The 22,194-nt window shown below is 43.3% G+C and overlaps 1 protein-coding gene across 3 annotated transcripts in view; it reads right to left on the bottom strand.

Moving 5' to 3' along the window:
- The window catches only part of MDN1 (midasin AAA ATPase 1), a 180,205-nt gene that overhangs the window by 111,260 nt on the left and 46,751 nt on the right, over positions 1 to 22,194 (bottom strand). For all 3 annotated transcript variants that reach the window (XR_016233853.1, XM_008263214.5, XM_089332900.1), the window contains 8 exons: positions 19,590 to 19,702; positions 17,685 to 17,833; positions 16,247 to 16,307; positions 6,864 to 7,075; positions 5,824 to 5,927; positions 2,354 to 2,498; positions 1,727 to 1,823; positions 640 to 753 (listed from right to left, as the gene is read on the bottom strand). Coding sequence is in view for 2 of the 3 variants with exons in the window: in XM_008263214.5 (XP_008261436.3) it covers positions 640 to 753; positions 1,727 to 1,823; positions 2,354 to 2,498; positions 5,824 to 5,927; positions 6,864 to 7,075; positions 16,247 to 16,307; positions 17,685 to 17,833; positions 19,590 to 19,702 (995 nt within the window). In the remaining variant the exon portion in view is untranslated. The remainder of the gene's footprint in view (positions 1 to 639; positions 754 to 1,726; positions 1,824 to 2,353; positions 2,499 to 5,823; positions 5,928 to 6,863; positions 7,076 to 16,246; positions 16,308 to 17,684; positions 17,834 to 19,589; positions 19,703 to 22,194) is intronic.

Here is a 22,194-nt window from a genome sequence, read left to right as displayed (position 1 = left end):
TCTTCTATACGGAGCAGCATGTGAAATAAGACCTTTGCCTAGAATGATACAATTAGTTCCTGGGAAAACTATTACTAGAATTCAGATTTTCTGACACTAAGGACTGTATACTTCCCATATAGTACAGAAAAATACTGGGAATAAGAGTCATATTAGCCGGCGCCACGGCTCAACAGGCTAATCCTCCACCTAGTGGTGCCGGCACACCGGGTTCTAGTCCCAGTTGGGGCGCCGGATTCTGTCCCGGTCGCCCCTCTTCCAGGCCAGCTCTCTGCTATGGCCCGGGAGTGCAGTGGAGGATGGCCCAAGTGCTTGGGCCTTGCACCCCATGGGAGACCAGGAGAAGCACCTGGCTGCTGCCTTCAGATAAGCGCAGTGTGCCGGCCACAGCGCGCCAGCTGTGGCAGCCATTGGAGGGTGAACCAACGGCAAAAGGAAGACCTTTCTCTCTGTCTCTCTCTCTCTCTCACTATCCACTCTGCCTGTCAAAAATAAATAAATAAATAAATAAATAAATAACAATCCTTCCCTCAGTCTTCACAGTTAGAAGCAAAAAATAAAGAGGAAAGTCTGTGAGTGTATGTGTGTGTACCTATATGTAACAAATGAAGCTTCCAAAGAAAGTCATAGAGAACCTACTTTATAATTCCTTGCACTATGCTCTTGTTCACACTCAATCCTTTCAGATAATCCACAATAAGAATTTGTAAGTCTTCTTTACTTTCCAATTCTTCTACATAAAGTTCTGTGAACCTATAAGACAATTATTACATAAAAACCACTTTTTACAGTTAATAGAGCAGTGGTAAAAAATAACACAATAGGAAGTTTCATAAGCTTGTAATATAAAATATATCTCAAAACAATTTTAGTGTGTTTCAATTTGAGATACAAACTGATCATAATGGAATAAAAGATAATGTAACTGTTATTTAAAAATATTGTAATTCTATTATTTTGTTATTACTTCTGTGCAATAAATCATCTACAGGTAGTCTTATGAGAATAAACAATTACAAAAAAAAAAAAACTTAACCTCATTTTAAGTGTTTCTGATCCTAACAACATGTAATGAAAAATATGTACAACAAATAATAAGCTTCTTACCAACAAAAACAATATGGATGCATAAGAACACAAACACCTTAATATAGTATATAAAATTTCCTTAATTTCATTGCTTTTACAATGATGAGAGAGGATCTTAAAGATGTTTATCGCTAATTTTAAAACTACAAATGAAACAAAAGGTTATCAAAAATAAATCTGATTATCTGCTGTTCCAAAATATTAAAAATAAAAGAGATCAACAATGAAATACTGGGTTTATCAGTGCTAGGTGATGAAAACTGAAAAGGCCTTTTACAGATCATTAGCTTTGTGCAGACTATGCACTTTACACTGTTAACAGTGTTAGATGAAGTCTTTCTGATAACTAAGAGGCTATCTGAAGAAGGGAAGATTTTTTGTTTTCAACAATATTCATGAGCCACTAAGTGTTATAATATCAACCCAAAGAAAAGAGTTCTATAGTATTCCAGACTTCCCTTCTGCCTACTATTTATAAAAACCTAAAGAATCTAACAATAACAGTACTATGGTTCCTCTAACAGAGGCCAAGGAAGTTCCCAACTTGTGCTGATGTTTGGTCACATTACCATTACTAATCTACCAATAAATAGAAATTAAGAAAAAATAAGAAAGTCTCTAGGAACCATCCCCTTACCTGTTCCTTATTCCTTGTGGGAGATTTCTTTTGCCCACATCAGTAGCTGGATTCATGCAGGCAAATAAGCGAAAATCAGGATGACGAACCAGTGGCTCTGTAACAAGCAACATCATAAATTCTCAACAACTTATAACAATCAAGTGATTAGCCACTTGAGGACCCTCAAGAAACACCCTCCAAATTCGCTGAAGCCCAGGCACAGTCACCCACTTTTGGAGCTTAGCAAGTTGGTGCTAGCTCTTTTTATCACCCTTGTTTATTTCAGGAACCACTCCCCAAATAATTTCTAAGACCTGTATATTTAAAAATCAACCTGTGCTGTTATTCCAGTCTCTTATGCTGTGTTTCTTCACTGTTAATTATCTTTTACCACAACCCACCTGGGTATAGTTTGCTAAAGTGTGTGCCTATCTAATTGCAAAACCCAGATGCCATGACAAACTATCATCTTCTTTCCATTCCCCATACCACCTGATAATTCGATGAACTTTGCAAAAAACTGGTATCTAAGAAGAAATAAATTCCATTAGGAGGTCCACAAAATCCATGCAATCAAAAGGATCTCACTATGAAGTGGCCAAAAGACTTGGCACCAACTCAAACCTCGAGAGGATGAAGCACTACCTGTGTCTCCTCGATCCAGCAACACCAAGGAGCCAGAGGATCCTTCCAGTAAACCACTCAGGCATTCTAATGTTTCAGGAGCAGCCAGATTAATCTCATCCAACAAGATCCATTCTCCTTTCTTTACTGCCTGAGCTAACGTACCCTAGAAGGTAAAAATGACATGTTAAGATTTCATTTCAAATACACACACATTCACAAAGAGCTGTTATGCAAGCACCAATCTCTTCCACTCAATGAACCTAGGTCTTCACTGCCAACAAGTCAGCAAAGTTCAGGTCAAGTTAACATTCTAAATAACCAAAAGAGCCTAATAGTGAGAGGCAATAAACTGGATCTTCTCATTATATGGATGGCCAGGTATATGAAAACTTACATCGTATTCAGGTGTTTAAATTCATACAAATACAAAATAAACGGCCCGGCACAGTGGCACAGCGGGTTAACACCCTGGCCTGAAGCACCGGCATCCCATATGGGCAGCAGTTTGTGTCCCGGCTGCTCCATTTCCCATCCAGCTCTCTGCTATGGCCTGGGATAGCAGTAGAAGATGGCCCAAGTGCTTGGGCTCCTGCACCCACATGGAAGACCCGGAAGAAGCTCCTGGCTCCTGCCTTCGGATCAGCACAGTTCCGGCCGTTGCAGACAATTGGGGAGTGAACCATCGGATGGAAGACCTCTCTCTGCCTCTCCTCTCTCTGTGTAATTCTTTCAAGTAAAATAAATAAATCTTTAAAAAAATACTAATTACAAGCACCCAAAATAAATATAGCATAAGGCTACGTGTATACCAAAATCAGACAAATGTCTAAACCGAGTACACAGTTAGGAGACGTAGCCCCTTGTGGTTGATGAGGAGTAAAGCAATCAATCTATCCCTAGCACCAGTCCACTGATTTTATCTGCATCTATTTTCAAGAGCTGGAAAATCTTTTCTTTTTTTTTTTTTTTTTTTTGGATAGGCAGAGTGGACAGTGAGAGAGTGAGAGAGAGAGAGAAAGAGGGAAAGGTCTTCCATTTGCCGATGGTTCACCCTCCAATGGCCGCTGCAGCCAGCAGGCTGTGGCCAGCACACCATGCTGATCCTAAGAAAGGAGCCAGGTCCTTCTCCTGGTCTCCCATGCGGGTGCAGGGCCCAAGCACTTGGGCCATCCTCCACTGCACTCCCGGGCCACAGCAGAGAGCTGGCCTGGAAGATGGGCAAGCAGGACAGAATCCAGCACCCCAACCGAGACTAGAACCCAGTGTGCCGGCCCCACAGGAGAAAAACATTTGTTAACATCCAATCAGGTGACACAATATCAAAATTGTTTTAGTAAACAGATTCATATTTTTGTCTTAATGCTTATTCTAATAAAGAATCATCCACAAACTTGAGAAAAATAAGCCAGAACAAATGTATTAACTCCAGTGCACTGGAGTTATAAAATTAAGTCATAAAATATAAACCTTCTTGGGGCCAGCGCCTGAAGTGCTAGCATCCCATATGGGTGCCAATTCGAGTCTCAGCTTCTCCACTTCTGGTCCAACTCTCTGCTAGGGCCTGGGAAAGCAGTAGAAGATGGCCCAAGTCGTTGGGCCCCTGCACCCGCATGGGATACCCAGATGAAGCTCCTGGCTTCAGATCGATGCAGCCTCAGCCGTGGCGGTGAATTGGGGAGTGAACCAGCAGATGGAAGACCTCTATCACTGCCTCTCATCTCTCTGTGTAACTCTGACTTTCAAATAAATAAATCTTTTTTTAAAAAAGAAAAATAGGGGCTGGGGCTGTGGCACAGAGGGTTAATGCCCTGGCCTGCAGTGCTGGCATCGCATATGGGCACTGGTTCTAGTTCCAGCTGCTCCACTTCTGATCCAGCTCTCTGCTAGGGCCTGGGAAAGCAGCAGAAGATGCCCCAAGTCCTTGGGCCCCTGCACCCGCTATGGGAAACCTGGAAGAAGCTCCTGGCCCCTGGCTTTGGATCGGCGCAGCGCCAATTGTTGCAGCCAATTAGGGAGTGAGCCATCGGATAGAAGACCTTTCTCCCTCTCTGCCTCTCCTCTCTCTGTGTAACTCTGACTTTCAAATAAAAATAAATCTTAAAAATATATATATATATATTTGTAAGATTTCTTTAGAAAGCATTTGATATTTTAATCAGTTATTTTAGAAATAATCACATTGAGTTAGGCACTGTGGCACAGCAGGTTAAGTAACCAATTCCAACACCAGCATCCCATTATCAGAGCTCTGGTTCAAGTCCCAGCTGCTCTGCTTCTAATCCAGCTTCCTGCTAAACCACCTAGGAAGGCAATGGATAATGGCCCAAGTTCTTGGGACCCTGCAACCCATGAGGAAGATGTTGGAGTTCCTGGCTCTGGCCTGGTCTGGTCTAGACCTAGATGTTGTAGGCCAGCTGGTTTCCACAGCCAAGGAACTTTGTTAGCTCAGTCAACAAGCAAATGGTAGATCTTACTCTCTCTGTATCTCTCCCCTCTCTATCACTGTTTCAAATAAATAAATACATCTTTTTAAAATAAAGAACTATATCAACATGTATCAATTATGACAAAACTTCCCACACCATAGACATGTGGTTGAAACACAAAATCAAGTAAGACTCCTATCTCCTCTAGTTTAAAGAGCATCATAGAAAGAAATCATGAATATTAAACAAGTTGATCTCTCCCATAGGATCACAGAACCACGAACAATAGAGATATCCTTGCCCTACCTAGAATCAAACTGGATCTCTGAAATGAATGGATCCCAATGTCTGTCACACTCATGATTAAGCCTGGGCTTGCTCTTACCCAAATACTCAATGAATGTCTGTTTGTGTCTTTCTCAAGACTACAAATGAAGACAGTTCACTAGTTGTCCTCAAAGGCTTCTTAAAAAAAAAAAAAAAAAGAAAAAAGAAAACACAAGATTTATTTATTTACTTGAAAGTCAGAGTTACACAGAGCGCGCGGGGGGTGGGGGTGGGGGGGTTCCTTCCGTCTGCTAGTTCACTCCCCAGATGGCTGCAAAAGCCAGAGCTGCACCGATCTAAAGCCAGGAGCCAGGAGCTTTCCCCAGGTCTCCCATGCGGGTGCAGGGTCCCAAGGACTTGGGTCATCTTCCACTGCTTTTCCAGGCCATAGCAGAGAGCTGGATGGGAAGTGGAGCAGCCGGGACTCAAATCCGGGTCCATACAGGATGCCAGCACTGCAAGTGGCAGCTTTACCCGCTATGCCACCATGCTGGCCCCCAAATGCTTCTTTATAAACAATAATAATGGTGATTATCAAGATCTTTTAATTACTATAAAGGATATTTTCCAAAATATTTCCTCTAAATCATATTTCATTAAGTGTTTTTAAAGTATTAAACAAGCACTAAAAATACCATATTTTAACAGCTGAAAGAATACGTAAAGTAACATACATAAAATGACATTTTAAATCAAATCAACATTCTCTTAACCTAAGTAACTAAAATAGAATACCTCTACAAATGCAAACAATAGAGCATTTTCAGTCATTTTCATCTGCTGTTGGGCATGGCTGAGTCTAAGACCAAATGTTTCCCACTTCTCCTTTAAAAGTAACCCTACAAAAGAATAAAGACAAGAGTTAAGTTATAATACATACAACTTTCAGCAAATCAAAAGAATGAAATTAGTGAAACCCACACAAAAATTAATCACTTTAGACAAAAGCATAAAAAAAAACAAGTCCAAAGGCTTACCATGTGCCAACTGGAATGCTAATTGGATTACTCAGGTGCAAATGCATGTCTGTTAACTGAATCATTTCTCTCTCCCAACAACGCTTTGAAGCAGTTAATCTTACAACACGTTGTATAGGAAGCATAGAGAAGTCAGCTGAGCTACCCAAAGTGCCCTGGCACTGGAACCTAGCTATTCAGAAGTAGCCTTCTAGGGCTGGCACCGTGGCTCACTTGGTTAATCCTCCGTCTGCGGTGCCGGCATCCCATGTAGGCGCCAGGTTCCAGTCCCAGTTGCTCCTCTTCCAGTCCAGCTCTCTGCTGTGGTCCGGGAGGGTAGTGGAGGATGGCCCAGGTCCTTGGGCCCTGCACCCGCATGGGAAACCAGGAAGAAGCACCTGGCTCCTGGCTCTGAATCGGCGCAGCGTCGGCCGTAGTGGCCATTTGGGGGGTGAATCAACGGAAGGAAGACCTTTCTCTCTCTCTCTCTCTCTCTCTCTCTCTCTCTCTCATTGTCTATTAACTCTACCTTCCAAATAAAAAAAAGAAAAAGTAGCCTTCTACACTGAGGACACTGGAGTAACTGACCACTAGGCAGGCGGCACTCAGACATACATCAGCATCTGTTTATGCAGGACTAATGCCTAGAGTGAAGGCAGCATAATTGCAGTATTTGTCACCTCTGTCATAACCCTAGAAAGCTCCATTATGTCTTTCTTATTTCCTCTTCCCCCAAATATTCTCTAGATTCTATAATCTGCTATCAGCCTCATGCCCTCCCACCAGCATGCCTCCCACCAACCTGGTTCATATCCTTACCAGGTTCACTCTCTTTTGCCTCCTTGTTAACAGCAGACTTGTGCACATGCTGCATCAGTTTGAGAAGATCATGCCACCGTTTCTGCCTGTAACAGGTCTGAATGTGCCCCAAAAATGTAAAGTTTTGTTTCTTGGAAAATGTCTGGGCAAAGAGTTCCTCAAATGCCTCCCGTAAGGGCAGCCAAATCAGCTTAGGGTCCACTGGTTTGTAACTGAAACAAAAAGTAAATGTGATTCAAAACATTCTAAAGCTAATGGAAAATTAAAAAGCTTGGCTCATAATAAGCAAAATCAGAAGTACTATCAAAGTTTGCTAAATCTATATTAAAGTTTAAAATTATAAACTATTTTCCCCACAACAGGTCAGAGGATTTACATTAAAGGTAACTATTATTACATGAACATTATTATGAAAAAAAAAATTTGAAAATTCCTTGGTGCCGGTGCTGTGACACAGCAGGTAAAGCTGCCATCTGCAGTACCAGCATCCCATATAAGTGACAGTTCATGTCCCGGCTGCTCCACTTCTGATCCAGCTACCTGCTAATGCATCTAGAAAACCAGCAGAAGATGGCACAAGCACTTGGACCCCTGAACCCACATGGGAGACCTGGATGAAGTTCCCAGCTCCTGGCTTGAGCCTGGCACAGCCTTCCATTCAGCCTGGGGGGTGAACTAGAAGATGAAGATCTCTCTTTCTCTCTTTTTTTTTCTTCCTTCCTTCCTTCCTTCCTTCCTTCCTTCCTTCCTTCCTCCCTCCCTCCCTCCCTCCCTCTCCCTCTCCCTCTCCCTCTCCCTCTCCCTCTCCCTCCCCCGCCCCCCGTCATCCCGACTTTCAAATAATATCTTTTAAAAATTGAAAATTCCTAGTTGGGGAGTAAAAGGCGTGTCATTTCTTTTATCATCATGTTTAAATAAACAGGCATAGGACTTACTGACAAACCATATTTTATCATATTCACCAATAAGTTTTCAGGACATTTTAGAAGAAAAATACAGCATCTGAAATTTACTTACTTAAATAAATAAATGAACTCAACCCATATATTCTCAATGGAGAAGCGGGAAACACAGACAATATTAATTTCAAAGGGATAAAAATTAATTGGCAATTGCAATGGTTTGTAGCCCTCGAAACCCTCAAAGTTCAACTTTTATTTCTTAGAATTGATGTTCTTTCTTCTTTTTTTTTTAAGATTTATTTATTTGAAAGGCAGAGTTACAGAGAAGGAGAGGCAGTGGCAGAGAGAGAGAAATCTTCTGTCCGTTGGTTCACTCCCTAAATGTCTGCAATGGTCAGGAATGGGCCAAGCCAAAGCCAAGAGCCAGGAACCCCATTTTGGTCTCCCATGCGAGTGAAGAGGGCCCAAGGATTTGGGCCACCCTCCACTGCTTTGCAAGGTGCATCACCAGGGAGCTAGATAGGAAGTGGAGCAGTCTGGAAACAAACCAGTGTACATATGGGATGCCAGCACTGCAGGTGGCAGCTTTACCCACTAAGCCACAGTGCCAGCTCCTCTTCCTTATTTCCTAGCATTAACTTCTCAGAGGGCAGGTGTTTCATAAAGTAGATAAGACATCCCTTGGGATGCCCATATCCCATATCAGAGTCCCTGTGTTCAAATCCCAGCTACACCTGATTCAGGCTTCCTGCTAAAGCATGTACCCGGGAAGGCAACAAGTGACAGTTCAAGGATTTGGTTCCTTACTACTCATATGACACACTTGGATTGAGTTTCCAGCTCATGGCTTCAGCCTCACTCCACCCAACATGCATTGCAGGCATTTAGGGAGTGAACAAATGAATGGTAGATATATCTCTAATTATTCAATCTCTGGCAACAGAATTAAGTAAATTTAAATTTAATATTGGAGATGAAGAGAGTAACAGGAAAACAACTTGAGAAATACTGCTCCAGCTAAATTGTAAATTGACCAAGCAGCATTAATTCTTGCTGGAAAATCTTTTTTTTTTTTTTTTTAAGTTTATTTTATTTATCTGAAATACAGAGTTACAGAGAGAGGTAGAGCCAGAGAGAGAGAGAAGTCTCCCATCTGATGGTTCACTCCCCAGATGACCGCAACAGCCAGAGCTAAGCAGATCCAGAGCCAGGAGCCAGAAGTCAGGAGCTTCTTCCAGGTCTCCCATGTGGTTTTAGGGGCCTAAGGAATTGAGCCATCTTTCACTGCTTTCCCAGGCCATAGCAGAGAGCCACATCGGAAGTGGAGCAGCTGGGACCCGAACCGGTGCCCATATTGGATGCCAGTGCTGCAGGCTGAGGCTTTAACCCACTGTGCCACAGCACTGGCCCCTGAAAAATCTTAAGCATAGAACTTTCTGTGGATTAAGATACTATAAAAATTCAAGGACAATGAGATTAAATTTCATTTCCAAGACAAATAATGTAGGTTGAAAATTGAGAAGATAATAAAATACATTTTTAGGAGAGTACAGTCTAATTAGAATGTACAGATTTTTATTAATAATTCATTGGCCTGTGAGAGAAAGACAAAGAGATGAGTAAAACCCAAGAGTCCTGATACTGACCATCTGTACTAAAGAATCTGGCTCAAAGGAGATAAGGTATACAAACTACAAATTCCTTTTCACTTACCCCTAATTTGTATTCTTAAGCACTAACACATTAGTGAAAGCATTTTCTTTACTCTATCTGTTAAACAAAAACAAGCACCTATTGTACGTCTTGGGCACTGAGTCAATGAAACCCATAAGATTCTGCTCCCACCTAATAAAAGAGACAATAAACAAACATCTGCTATAAGATACCAAGTAGTGGTTTAAGTGCTACAAATACAAAAAGCAGGATAACAGAAGTAGTAGGAGACAGAGGGACTGGTAGCATCAAAATCAGGAAAGGCTTTGTTGAAAAAGAGAACATTTAAAGGTCATCCAAATCCAGCAAGAAAGTGAGCTAGGCAGGTATCAGTGGTGGCAGAGATGCCACAAAGGCTAGCAAGCATCCAGGTCCAACATAGAGCAGGGCTAGAGTTGAGCAGCACTGGTGAAGGAGAGAGATTTTGTGCAAGGATTATTAGTGCCAGATTATAAAGGTCAAAATATAGCCTGTAGGTTTTATTCCAAATGGACTGAAGAATCAGTGGAGGGATCTGAAGTAGAGAGCAGTTTTCTGATTATACTGTAAAAGGATGAGTGTAGCTACTAAACAGAAAAAAACTGGAGGGAAGATAGGGGAAGAAGCAAAGGTAAAAGATCAATGTTTTGGATCTGGCAAAAGATGATGAACTAGATTTATATGGTAGGAGAACATCCAGCTTACAAGCTGTATGAGGCCTACAAAAAAATTTGATCTGGCCCTACCAAGGTAACCACAGGTGGGATTTAAAATTCAAAATAAATCGGGGGGCCAGCGCTGTGGCGTGGCAGGTAAAACCGCTGTCTGCAGTGCCGGCATCCCATATAGGCGCCAGTTCAAAACCTGGCTGCTCCACTTCCCATCCAGCTCTCTGTTATGGCCTGGGAAAGCAGCAGAAGATGGCCCAAGACCTTGGGCTCCTGCACCCACATGGGAAACCTGGAAGAAGCTCCTGGCTCTTGGCTTTGGATTGGCTCAGCTCCAGCCGTTGTGGCCATCTAGGGAGTGAACCAGCAGATGGAAGATTTCTCTAGCTGCCTCAGCCTCTGCCTCACCCTCTCTTTCTGCATAACTGTGACTTTCAAATAAATAAATAAATCTTTTAAAAAATAAATAAATAGATCGGAGCTGGTGCTGTGGCATAGCGAGTAAAGCCACAACCTGCAGTGCCGGCATCCCATATGGGCACCAGTTTGAGACCCAGTTGCTTGACTTCCCATCCAGCTCTCTGCTGTAGCCTGGGAAAGCAGTACAGGATGGCTCAAGTCCATGGGCCCCTGCAACCACGTGGGAGACCCAGAGAATGCTCCTGGCTCCTGGCTTCGGATTGGCTCAGCTCCAGCCATTGCATGGAAGACTTTGCTCTGTCTACCTCTGCCTCTTTGTAACTCTGCCTTTCAAATAATAAATCTTTAAAAAAATTTCAATACATCTATAACAGGGTAATTTTTAAGCTGATAACTTTGTATGTCTATAAATGATGTTATAAAATTCACATGACCCTTGGCAGAAAAAAATACTTCCTTCCCATAAACTAGAATGACAAGGGTGGAAGTTTCCAAAAATTAAACAAAATATGCCTACTATTTAAATAAAATTGCAAGTCTTGAAGATAACAGCATAAATGGGACCCAAAGCTAACAGAGGCAGCTCAGTCCTAGACAAGAACAAAGACATTCAGGACAATACTACTTGGACTCAAATTCTAGATCTGCCATTAATGTGACCAGATAATCTTTCTGTACCACAGTTCTCTCATGTGTGAAATGGGAGTTTAACAATCCATGCCTCATGACTGCTAAGAAGGCCAAGTGAGTTAACACAAAGGGCTCAAAACAGGGCAGAATATAATGAGTGGTACAAAGACTCATTGGTATAATAAGGACTGTTATTATTTGGCTCTGTTGTCACTAGTAGAACTAGTAAGGGGCCAGCATTGTGTAGTGGCATGTAAAGCCACTGTCTGCAGTGCCAGTATCCCATATGGGCACCATTTCAAGTACCAGCTGCTCGACTTCCAATCCAGCTCTCTCTTTTAGCCTGGGAAAGTAGCAGAAGATGGTCCAAGTCCTTGGAGACCCAGAAGTAGCTCCTGGTTCCTGGCTTCAGATCAGTGCTTGACCAGCCATCACAGCCATCTGGGGAGCTAACCAGTGGATGGAAGACCTCTCTCTCTCTGCCTCTTTCTCTCTAACTCTCTGCCTTTGAAATAAATAAATAAATCTTAAAAAATAAAAAAAGAATTAATGAAAGAAGTGGTTTCATTTCAAATTAGACAAGCTCTTCACAAGAAAAGTTTGCTCACTAAAAATTGGAACAGTGGTTAAGACATAGTTAAGTCAAAAAATTTTTCAACTGATGAAATATACGCACATATTTCAGAGAAGAAAAGAAGATAAAATCAACTGCAAAACTAGGAACCAACATGAAACCTGGGTCAACTGAGGAAATAATACACACTATTACAGAGCAAAGTCAAAGTGTCATCTGCAGAAAAGGCTTCCCCAGAGCTTCTGAAATGCCAAGGGAGTACATGGGATTCAAAACATGTGCCCCACAGAGAATTCAGCTTCTCCATATTATGCACACTGGAGCTACACATAAGAGCACACTAAGAAATGGCTACCATATGAAAACAACATAAATAATGAGGATATGTGAAGAACATAAAGTATTAAGAGACATAAAGCATGCTGAGAAAGTAAAATGATAAAGAAACATTATCTTGAGGGCTAGCTCTTTGGTGTAATGGGTAAAGCTGCAGCCCACAGCACTGGCATCCCAAATGGGCAAGAGTTCAACTCCTAGCTGCTCTGCTTCCAATCCTGCTCCCTGCTAATGCACCTGGGAAAGCAGCAGAAGATGGATCAAGTGTTTGGGAGACCAGGAAGAAGCTCCTGGCTTCAGCCTGGCCCAGCCCTGGTCATGGTGGCCATCTATGGAGTGAACCAACAGATAGAAGATCTCTCTCTCTCTCACTTTCCAATAAATAAATACATCTTTAAAAACATAAAAAAAAAAAAAAGGTGGCCATCTGTAGTGATAGAAATAGTCTGATGGTCTCTTAATATCCTGACTCTAAATGTCCTTACCCATATAATAAGTTTTCTTAAAAGATTTCTTTTTATTTATTTGAAAGAGAGAGAGAGGTAAAGAGGTACAGAGGGAGGGAGAGAAAGAGGGAAGGAGATAAAGAGGGAGGGAGGGAGGGAGGGAGGGAGAGAGAGAGCAAAAGAGAGAGAGAGAGAGACAGAGAGTGAGTCTATCTTCCATGGGCTGGTTCCTGGCCAGAGTTGAGCTGATCCAAAGCCAGGAGCCAGGAGACTCTTCCGGATCTCCCACACGAGTGTAGAGGCCCAAGGACTTGGGCCATCTTCTGCTGCTTTCCCAGGCATATTAGCAGACAGCTGGATCAGAAGTGGAATGGCAGGGACTCAAATCAGCACCCATATGGGATGCTGGCACTACAGGCAGGGGCTTTAATCCAATGCACCATAGCGCAAGCCCCCATATAATAACTTTTTAAATCTTCAAACTAAAGGATTCTGATTTGCTATCCAAACTCATTAGGCACATAAACTTATTTTTAACAGGTTTGATAACACACAAAATACAATTAACATAAATTACAAGGGGGCCAGCACTGTGGCATAGCTGGTAAAGCCACTGCCTGCAATGCTGGTATCCCATATGGTGCCAGTTCAAGTCCCAGCAGCTCCAATTCTGATCCAGCTCTCTGCTGTGGCCTGGGAAAGCAGAATATGGCCCAAGTCCTTGGGCCCCTGCACTCGCGTGGGAGACCAGGAAGAAGCCCTTGGCTCCTGGCTTTGATTTGCACAGCTCCGGCTGCTGTGGCCATCTAGGGAGTGAACCAGCGGATGGAGGTCTTTTCTCTCTCTGCCTCTGCTTCTCAAATAAATAAATAAATCTTTAAAAAAAATTACAAAACAGATGAACCACACATTCTAATGATAGGAATATTACCCCATGCACTACCTCATCTCCTTGCCTACTCCTGAATTTTGTTGCCAATTTTCTTGCTTTTTTTTATTAAACTATTTGGTCTTCCCATCTCACACACAATGGTTCTCCAACAAAGGAGTGAGTCACTGATACATCTAAAATATGACGCTTTTTAAAAGATTTGATATATCACTTTCTAGTAATTCTAGAGTACAAAAAACAAAGCATATTTCCAACCATACAAAAATTAAAAATTACTATGTAACATTGTTGTTGAATAACTGATTCTGACCTATTAATAATGAAAAATGAATATATTTGGTTCAACAAGTTGGCATCAAAAAAAATTCTTGTTAATCATATTTTTTCATTTGTGTACTTACTTTCATTTTATTTGAAAGGCAGAGAGACAGAGAAAAATACCTACAACAGCAGGGGCTGGCCTAGGCCAAAGCTAGGATCCTGGAACTCAGTCAAGGTGTCCCACATGGATGGCAGGGACCCAAATACTTGGGCCATGGACTATGCCTCACAAGATACTCATTAGCAGAAATGTGGAACTGCAAGTGAAGCCCAGACTCAAACCCAGGCACTCTAATATAGGATGCAAGAAACCCAAGCAGCGGACTTACCTGCTGTGCCAAACACCCACAAGATTGTTAATCTCATTTTTATTCCAATCTTGTTGTGTTAGGGCTGCTGTGTACTCACTATTACTTAAAAGAATTTGCAGTCCTGATATAATACTAAAAATCCTTTGGCAAAGAGATGGACCCAGTCAATCTTCAGTTAGCACAAGATTAATGCTATTTGTGTTAGCATTAACTTTTACCAAATACCTCAATGAATAAGGAGATTGAACATCAATTAACAAAATCAAAATAAAAAGAAGATAGTAAGATCATCAGGGAAAAAACAACTTCTAAGGGCAGAATGAAGTAAGAGAGATAGGTTGCAGGTAATGGATTTTAAGACAGATTAGGGGCCAGCACTATGGCGTAATATTAAGCCTCCACCTGCAGCATCAGCATTCCATATGGAGACCAGCTGAAGGTCTGGCTGCTCCACTTCCAATCCAGCTCACTGCTAATGGCCTGTTAAAGCAGTGCAGGATGGCTCAAGTGCTTTGGGAGACGCAGAAGAATCTCCTGGTTCCTGGCTCCAGATCAACCCAGCTCTAGCTGTTACGGCCATTTAGGGAGTGAACCAGGGGATGGAAGACCTCCCTCTTTCTCTCTACCTCTTAAATAAATAAATCAGTCTTTAAAAAAGACAAATATTAAAACTTTAATTAGGCCGGCGCCGCGGCTCACTAGGCTAATCCTCCGCCTAGCGGCGCCGGCACACCGGGTTCTAGTCCCGGTCGGGGCGCTGGATTCTGTCCCGGTTGCCCCTCTTCCAGGCCAGCCCTCTGCTGTGGCCCGGGAGTGCAGTGGAGGATGGCCCAGGTGCTTGGGCCCTGCACCCCATGGGAGACCAGGAAAAGCACCTGGCTCCTGGCTCCTGCCATCGGATCAGCGCGGTGCGCCGGCCGCATCGCGCTGGCCGCGGCGGCCATTGGAGGGTGAACCAACGGCAAAGGAAGACCTTTCTCTCTGTCTCTCTCTCTCTCACTGTCCACTCTGCCTGTCAAAAAAAAAAAAAAAAAAAAACTTTAATTAGTACATAACTAATGAAAAAAAGTGTAGGTGTAGCGCATAATAACAATGAATAAGAAATGGAAAAGCACAGAAAGGAAGCTGCCAAAAAGAGACAGTGCCCCCCCCCCCAAAAAAAAACACTGCTACCACCAAACAACACAGTCCTGAAGGAAACAGAAAAAGCAAGAACTTTCTGGCAAAATCCCTACAGAGCATAAAAGAAAATAAATTCTACTATTTTATACATTTCAGGATTTTTTAAAGCAGTAGCTCAAAGTTCCCAGTACAGCTCAATATCAGATATGCCTATAGAGTTCACCAGTGTTTGAGCCTTCAGCACAAACTAAAATTGTTCATGAAAATAATACCTTCAAAAACACTAAAAGGAAGCCATCACCATGGCATAGTGAGTAAAGCCACAGCCTGTGATGCTGGCATCCCATATGGCCACGGGTTCAGGACCAAGCTCTTTCACTTCTAAAACAGCTCCCTGCTAATACGCCTGGAAAAGCAGCAGAAGATGGCGCAAGTGCTTGGGCCCCTGCATCCATGAGGAAATCCAAAGAAGCTTCTGGTTCCTAGATTCTGATCTGCCCAGCTCCAGCCATTGTGGCCACTTGGGGAGTGAACCAGCAGATAGAAGATCTCACTCGGGCCCGGCGCTGTGGCATAGAACGTTAAGCTTCTGCCTGCAGTGCCATCATCCCATATGGGGGCTGGTTCTAGTGCCAGCTGCTTCTCTTCCAATCTGGTTCTCTGCTTCAGTATGGGAAAGCAGTGGAAGATGGTCCAAATGCTTGGGCCCCTGCAACCATGTGGGAGACCCAGAAGAAGCTCCTGACTCCTGGCTTTGGACAAGCCCAGCCCCAGCTGTTGTGGCTATTTGGGGAGTGAACCAGAGGCTGGAAGATGTGTCTGTCTGTCTGTCTGTCTGTCTCTCTCTGCCTTTCAAATAAATAAATAAATAAATAAATCTTTTAAAAAAATGAATAGGAACATCTACATACACAAAAGATTCAAAAACTTCCCTACTTGTTTGGGGAGAGGGGTACAAATTTTTGAACATTTTTCCAAGGCTAGTTTTGGGAATTATGAAAAAACCGTACTTTGTTACCTCAAGCAATAAACATAAAATAATAAGGAAAAAATACTAAACTACACTTACCCTCCAAGTAAGTCTGCAGTGTCACTTTGTTGATTCATATTGACAACCCTCAAATGGTGTCCTTTAAAACAGAAAGGGCCACAGTTACTGCAAACATTGAGAGACTGACAATTTCCAGTGTGCTCCTTAAGGATGTGGGGACACAGCACAGAGCAAATTTTTGAAGCGTTTCTTCTGATTTCTCTCATTTCATTGTCAGGAAGCCTAAATATTCATGTGTTTCACATGACCCAGAGATCTACACACATAAAAGAAGATTCACTGTGGCATTATTGCATGAGCATTAGGAAACAGAAAACAAGAAAAACATCTATCAGCAAGTCAACACTTGGAAATTCGGAGTAAATAGCCACAGTGTCTAATATTATTCAGTTGTTAAAAGGAGTGAGGCATTCTGTTAGAGGTGTCTAATTCGCAATGTATGGAAAATATAACCCAGAGGATGGTACTGTGGTGCAGCAGGTAAAGATGCTGCCTGCAGTGCCAGCATCCCATATGGGTGCTGATTCAAGTAGTGACTGCTCTACTTCCAATCTAGTCCTCTGCCACGATCTGGGAAAACAGTAGATGGCCAAAGTCCTTGGGCCCCTGAACCTGTGCGGGAGACCCAGAACAAGCTCCTGGTTCCTGATCGGCCCAGCTCTGGCTGTAGCAGCCTTTTGAGGAGTGAGCCAGCAGATAGAAGACCTCTCTCTCTGCCTCTCTGTAACTCTCAGAAATGAAAATAGAGGCAGATGATGTGGTGTAGCAGGTAAAGTCGCCACCTGCAGTGCTGGCATCCCATATGGGCACTGGTTCAAGTCCTGGCTGCTCCACTTCCAATCCAGCTCTCTGCTATAGCCTGCAAAAGCAGCAGAAGCTGGCCCAGGTCCTTGGGCCCCTGCACCTGTGTTGAAGACCCAGAAAAAGCTCCTGGCTCCTGGCTTCAGATCTGTGCAGCTCCAGCAATTGCAGCCATCTGGAGAGTGAACCAACAGATGGAAGACTCTCTCTCTCTCTGTCTCTCTCAGGCTCTCTGTAACTCTGCCTTTCAAATAAATAAATCTTAAAAAATAAATATTTAAAAAATTATCAAATGATAGACTTTCTAAAAAAGAATATATAATCACATTTGGAAACAAAATAAAATCTATATACACACAAGGGATCTTCACAAGGTTAATGGGAAATATATATAATGAAAAAACTACACATGATTTCATTTTTTTCACCAAAATAAATATCGTTTAAATTCCATTTTCTCACAAACTTTCTGAAGCTCCATCCTATGTATTCAATGTACAGATTAGAAATGAAATATAGAATGTATTAATTATTGTTAATGATAATTATTTCCAATGAAAAAGATCAAACATAAAATGGTACTACTTCTTAAACCCTGGATTCTTTGGATTTCATTTTTTAAAAAAGCAAGTGTGAAATGTCTAGGGGCAGTTACCTGTAATGTGAGCCAAGTACTGAACAGCTGAGGTCTTGCCAGTCCCGGTCTCTCCCACCAACAACACAGGCTCTCCTTTGCTGACACACACTGCAAGCTGCTCAATGAGAACACACGATGGTCGGGTCGCAGCAAATGTAAGCCTCTCCCTGGAAAGGGAAAAGAACTTAAAAACCAGATTTTCCAGATTCAACAAGCAAGAAAAACAAAACAGCCCAGAGTAATTGTCTTCATGCTAGAACACAGATTCTTTATTTTTTATTTTATTTTTATTTTTATTTATTTATTTATTTTATTTTTTTTGACAGGCAGAGTGGACAGTGAGAGAGAGAGACAGAGAGAAAGGTCTTCCTTTGCTGTTGGTTCACCCTCCAATGGCCGCCGCAGCCGGCGCGCTGCGGCCGGCGTACTGCGCTGATCTGATGGCAGGAGCCAGGTCTCCCATGGGGTGCAGGGCCCAGGTACTTGGGCCATCCTCCACTGCACTCCCTGGCCAAAGCAGAGAGCTGGGTTGGAAGAGGGGCGACTGGGACAGACTCCGGCGCCCCAACCAGGACTAGAACTCGGTGTGCCAGTGTCGCAAGGCAGAGGATTAGCCTAGTGAGCCGCGGCGCCTGCCTTAGAACACAGATTCTTGGAATTAAACGGGATAGGGGCTGGTGTAGCAGGTAAAGCTGCCGCCTGTAGTGTCAGCATCCCACAATGGCGACAGTTTGAGTCCAGTTGCTCCACTTCTGAGCCAGCTCCCTGGTAATGCACCTGAGAAAGCAGTGGAAGATGGCCCAAGTCCTTGAGTCCCTGTACCCACATGAGAGACCCAGGTGAAGCTCCTCATCTGGATTGGACCAACTCTGGCCGTTGCGGCCATTTGGGAAGTGAACCAGCAAATGGAAAAATCTGTCTCTCCCTCTCTCTAATCTTTAAAAAATATTTAATTGATAAGAAAGGCAGAGTTACAGCAAAGCAGAGGCAAAGGGGGAGGGGGGGTCTTCCATTCACTAGATCATTCGCAAATGACCAAATTAGTCAGAGCTAATTCAATCCGAAGCCAGGAGCCAGGAACTTCTTCCAGGTCTCCCATGCCAGTGCAGTGGTCCAAGCACTTGGGTCATTTTCCACTGCTTTCCCAAGCCATAGCAGAGAGCTGGATCAGAAGTGGAACAGCTGGATTTGAACTGGTACCCTTATGGGATGTTGACACTGCAAAAACAGCTTTACCTGCTACGTCACAGCACTAGGCCCGATAAATAAATCGTGGAAAAAAAAAATTGGATGGTGTCTTAGGAGGGAGAGCTGCATACAGAAACAAGGCAGAAAGTTAGTTGATAACCAAGATTATCATGATATAGTTAGAAGCCAAGGAGCACCATGGCCTCCGGGAGCTGGGAGCCTCGAGAAACCAGCCAGAGTCTAGAAAGCATTCTTCTCTAGAACTCTCAGAGATTTCTCCAGGACTGTGAGGAAATAACGTGTGTTGCTTAAAGCTAACAGTTTATGATCATGTGTTCTGGCCGCCCTAATTCATCAAGATACTAGTTTATGAGATGATTATAACCACTCCATGAAAAAGCAAATGCAAAGCAACTTAGCATACCAGTCATATAGTATTAAATAAACATTATCTAGATCTCAGAATTAACAGACTTGGCCTCACCTCCCACAAAGGCTTGCTTCACTAAATACATGACAGTGAATAAATCATCAATGCATCCTTGCTAGGCCCAAGTCACTAACGGTCTTCATTGCCTCCTTCACCCATTAACATTTAGTTTCAAAGAACATACCTGCAGAAAACACTGCCTCTTACTATGCAACACACAGAAAGATGATAGTTCAGCCATGCTTTGCTCAAAGACAAAAGGCTGGGCTGGACCTTCCAGTGTGCACATTTGCTTAGAACCTTACCTCTGTAAATGAACAGCCTCACTTCGTTTCCGTGGAAGCTGTACTCGACCCACTTGCACATCTAGCTCATTGATCACAATTTCTGGTTTATAAAGCTGACAGAAGAATTCAGCCTATGGGAAGGAAAGATTTTACGTCAGCAAAAATCTGCATATTCCTCACTGTGCCCCTCTCCTTAGCCCTATACAAAGAAGCACTAGCTCTGCCAAGATAGGCAAGCCAACCTCAGCATTTTGTTTTGCTTTTATTTGAGAAACAGAGACAATCAGAAGTAAAAAAAAGATCTTCCCTCTGCTGATTCACTCCCCCAAATATACAGAATAGCTGGGCTTGTGCTGGGCTGAATCCAATAACCTGGAATACAATCCATGTCTCCCACAAGGTGATAGGGACAAGAACTTAATCCATTACCGCTGCCTCCCAGGCTGTATATTAGTAGGAAGCTGGGGGCCGGCGCCGCGGCTCACTAGGCTAATCCTCCTCCATCAGATCAGCGTGATGATAAGGGTGAACCAACGGCAAAGGAAGACCTTTCTCTCTGTCTCTCTCTCTCACTGTACACTCTGCCTGTCAAAAAATTAAAAAAAAAAAAAAAAAAAAGTAGGAAGCTGGAATCAGAAGCAGAGTTGGCGGCCGGCGCCGTAGCTCACTTGGCTAATCCTCCACCTGTGGCGCCGGCACCCCAGGTTCTATTCCCAGTCGGGGCGCCGGATTCTGTCCCGGTTGCCCCTCTTCCAGTTCAGCTCTCTGCTGTGGCCCAGGAAGGCAGTGGAGGATGGCCCAGGTGCTTGGGCCCTGCACCTGCACAGGAGACCAGGAGGAGGCACCTGGCTCCTGGGTTCAGATCGGCGCAGCACGCCGGCTGCAGTGTGCTGGCTGTAGTGGCCACTTTGGGGGTGAACCAATGGAAAAAAAGGAAGATTTTTTTCTCTGACTTATTCTCTCACTGCCTAGCTCTGCCTGTCAAAAAAAAAAAAAAAAAAAAAACCAAACAAACCAGAGTTGGTACTCAAATGTAAGTATGCTGACACAGGATGCAGAATTCCCACGTGGTGTCTTAACTGCTCTACCACTCAACTAGGTATGTTAATTTTTTTTTAAGATTTATTTTATTAATTTGAAAGAGTTATTACAGAAAGAGGTAAAGACAGAGAGGGGTCCTCCATCCACTGGTTCACTCCCCAAATGGACACAACAGCCGAAGCTGAGCTGATCCAAAGTCAGGAGTCATGAGCTTCTTCCTGGTCTCCCACGTGGGTGCTTCTACTGCTTTCCCAGGCCATAGCAGAGAGCTGGATTGGAAGTGGAGCAGCCGCGATTCTAACAGGCACCCATATGGGATGCCGGCACTGCAAGCAACAGCCTTACCCAGTAGGCCATAGCGCCAGCCCCCTTTATCTAATCTAAAGGGAACAAACTGACATACCCGAATAGAGTGAGGCTCTACTTCCAACAGGTAAGAACTCCAAAGTAATTTTTCTTTTTTCTTTCTTAAAGATTAATTTTATCCATTTGAAAGAGTTACAGGGAAAAGTAGAGACAGAGAGAGGTCTTCCATTCTCTGGTTCATTCCCTAAATAGCAGCAACAGCTGGAGCCAAGCTGATCTGAAGCCAGGAGTCAGGAGCATCTTCTGGGTCTCCCACATGGGTGCAGGGGCCCAAGGACTTGGTCCACCCTCTGCTGCTTTCCCACACCATAGCAGAGAGCAGGATCGGAAGTGGAACAGCCAGGACGTGAACCAGTGCCCATATGTGCTGCAGGTTGGGGCCTTAACCCACTATGCCACAATGCAGGCCCCCAAAGTTATTAAACTATGCTTCAGTCTGCTTTAAATTTCTAACATAATGCAAGAAATAATACTCTATCATAGTCAAAACAGACAGAGGAGCTGTGACAGACATCCCTGTGTGTCTCCCAAACAGCCTTCTGCTCTTTTCTTGGTCACTAATCCAAAGAAGCCAGACTTTGGGTTCAGGGCAGGCATATAAAGGGCAAAATGCTCTAGGAAGGTGTGCCCCTCCTCAAAGAGGTGATACATATTCATCAGTTGAATCCAATCACAGTGGTTTCATGCCTCTAGCCTATTATGATTAATACAGCTATTAAGTCCCTTTAAGAAAGACATTCTATTACTTGCAGTTCAAACTATCCTTACAATTTCAGAAGCCTACAAAATGCCTATACTACTGGATTTCTTGATAAACAGTTTTTAGAATCATAATTCCTGTAAAAATACCAGATATCCATCTCAAGATGAGACCTAGATATTTCTCTACCAGCAGTCCTACCAAACCAACTGCTACAAAGCCCTCTTCTGACTTTGGCAACAGGTTAATCCACAGCTTCCAACTCCTACACTAGAGTGCTGGTTCAAGTTCTGGCTGCTTTATTTCCAATCCAGCTCCCTGCTAATGTACATGGGAAGGCAATGGAAGATGCTTCAAGTGCTTGGGTCCCTGCCACGCATGTAGGAGACACAAAGATGGAGTTCCTAGCTCTTGGCTTCAACATGGCTCAGGCCTGGCTACTGCAGCCATTTGGGAGTGAACCACTATATGGAATCTTGCTTGCTCACTCCCTCTTTCTGTCTTTCCCTCTATCAC

Source organism: Oryctolagus cuniculus, chromosome 5, assembly GCF_051225735.1.
Source record: "Oryctolagus cuniculus isolate XC-2025 breed Fujian yellow rabbit chromosome 5, ASM5122573v1, whole genome shotgun sequence".
Lineage (NCBI taxonomy): Eukaryota > Metazoa > Chordata > Mammalia > Lagomorpha > Leporidae > Oryctolagus > Oryctolagus cuniculus.
The sequence above is the reverse complement of the archived record's forward strand: the minus strand, read 5'-3'. Positions and strand labels throughout refer to the sequence as shown.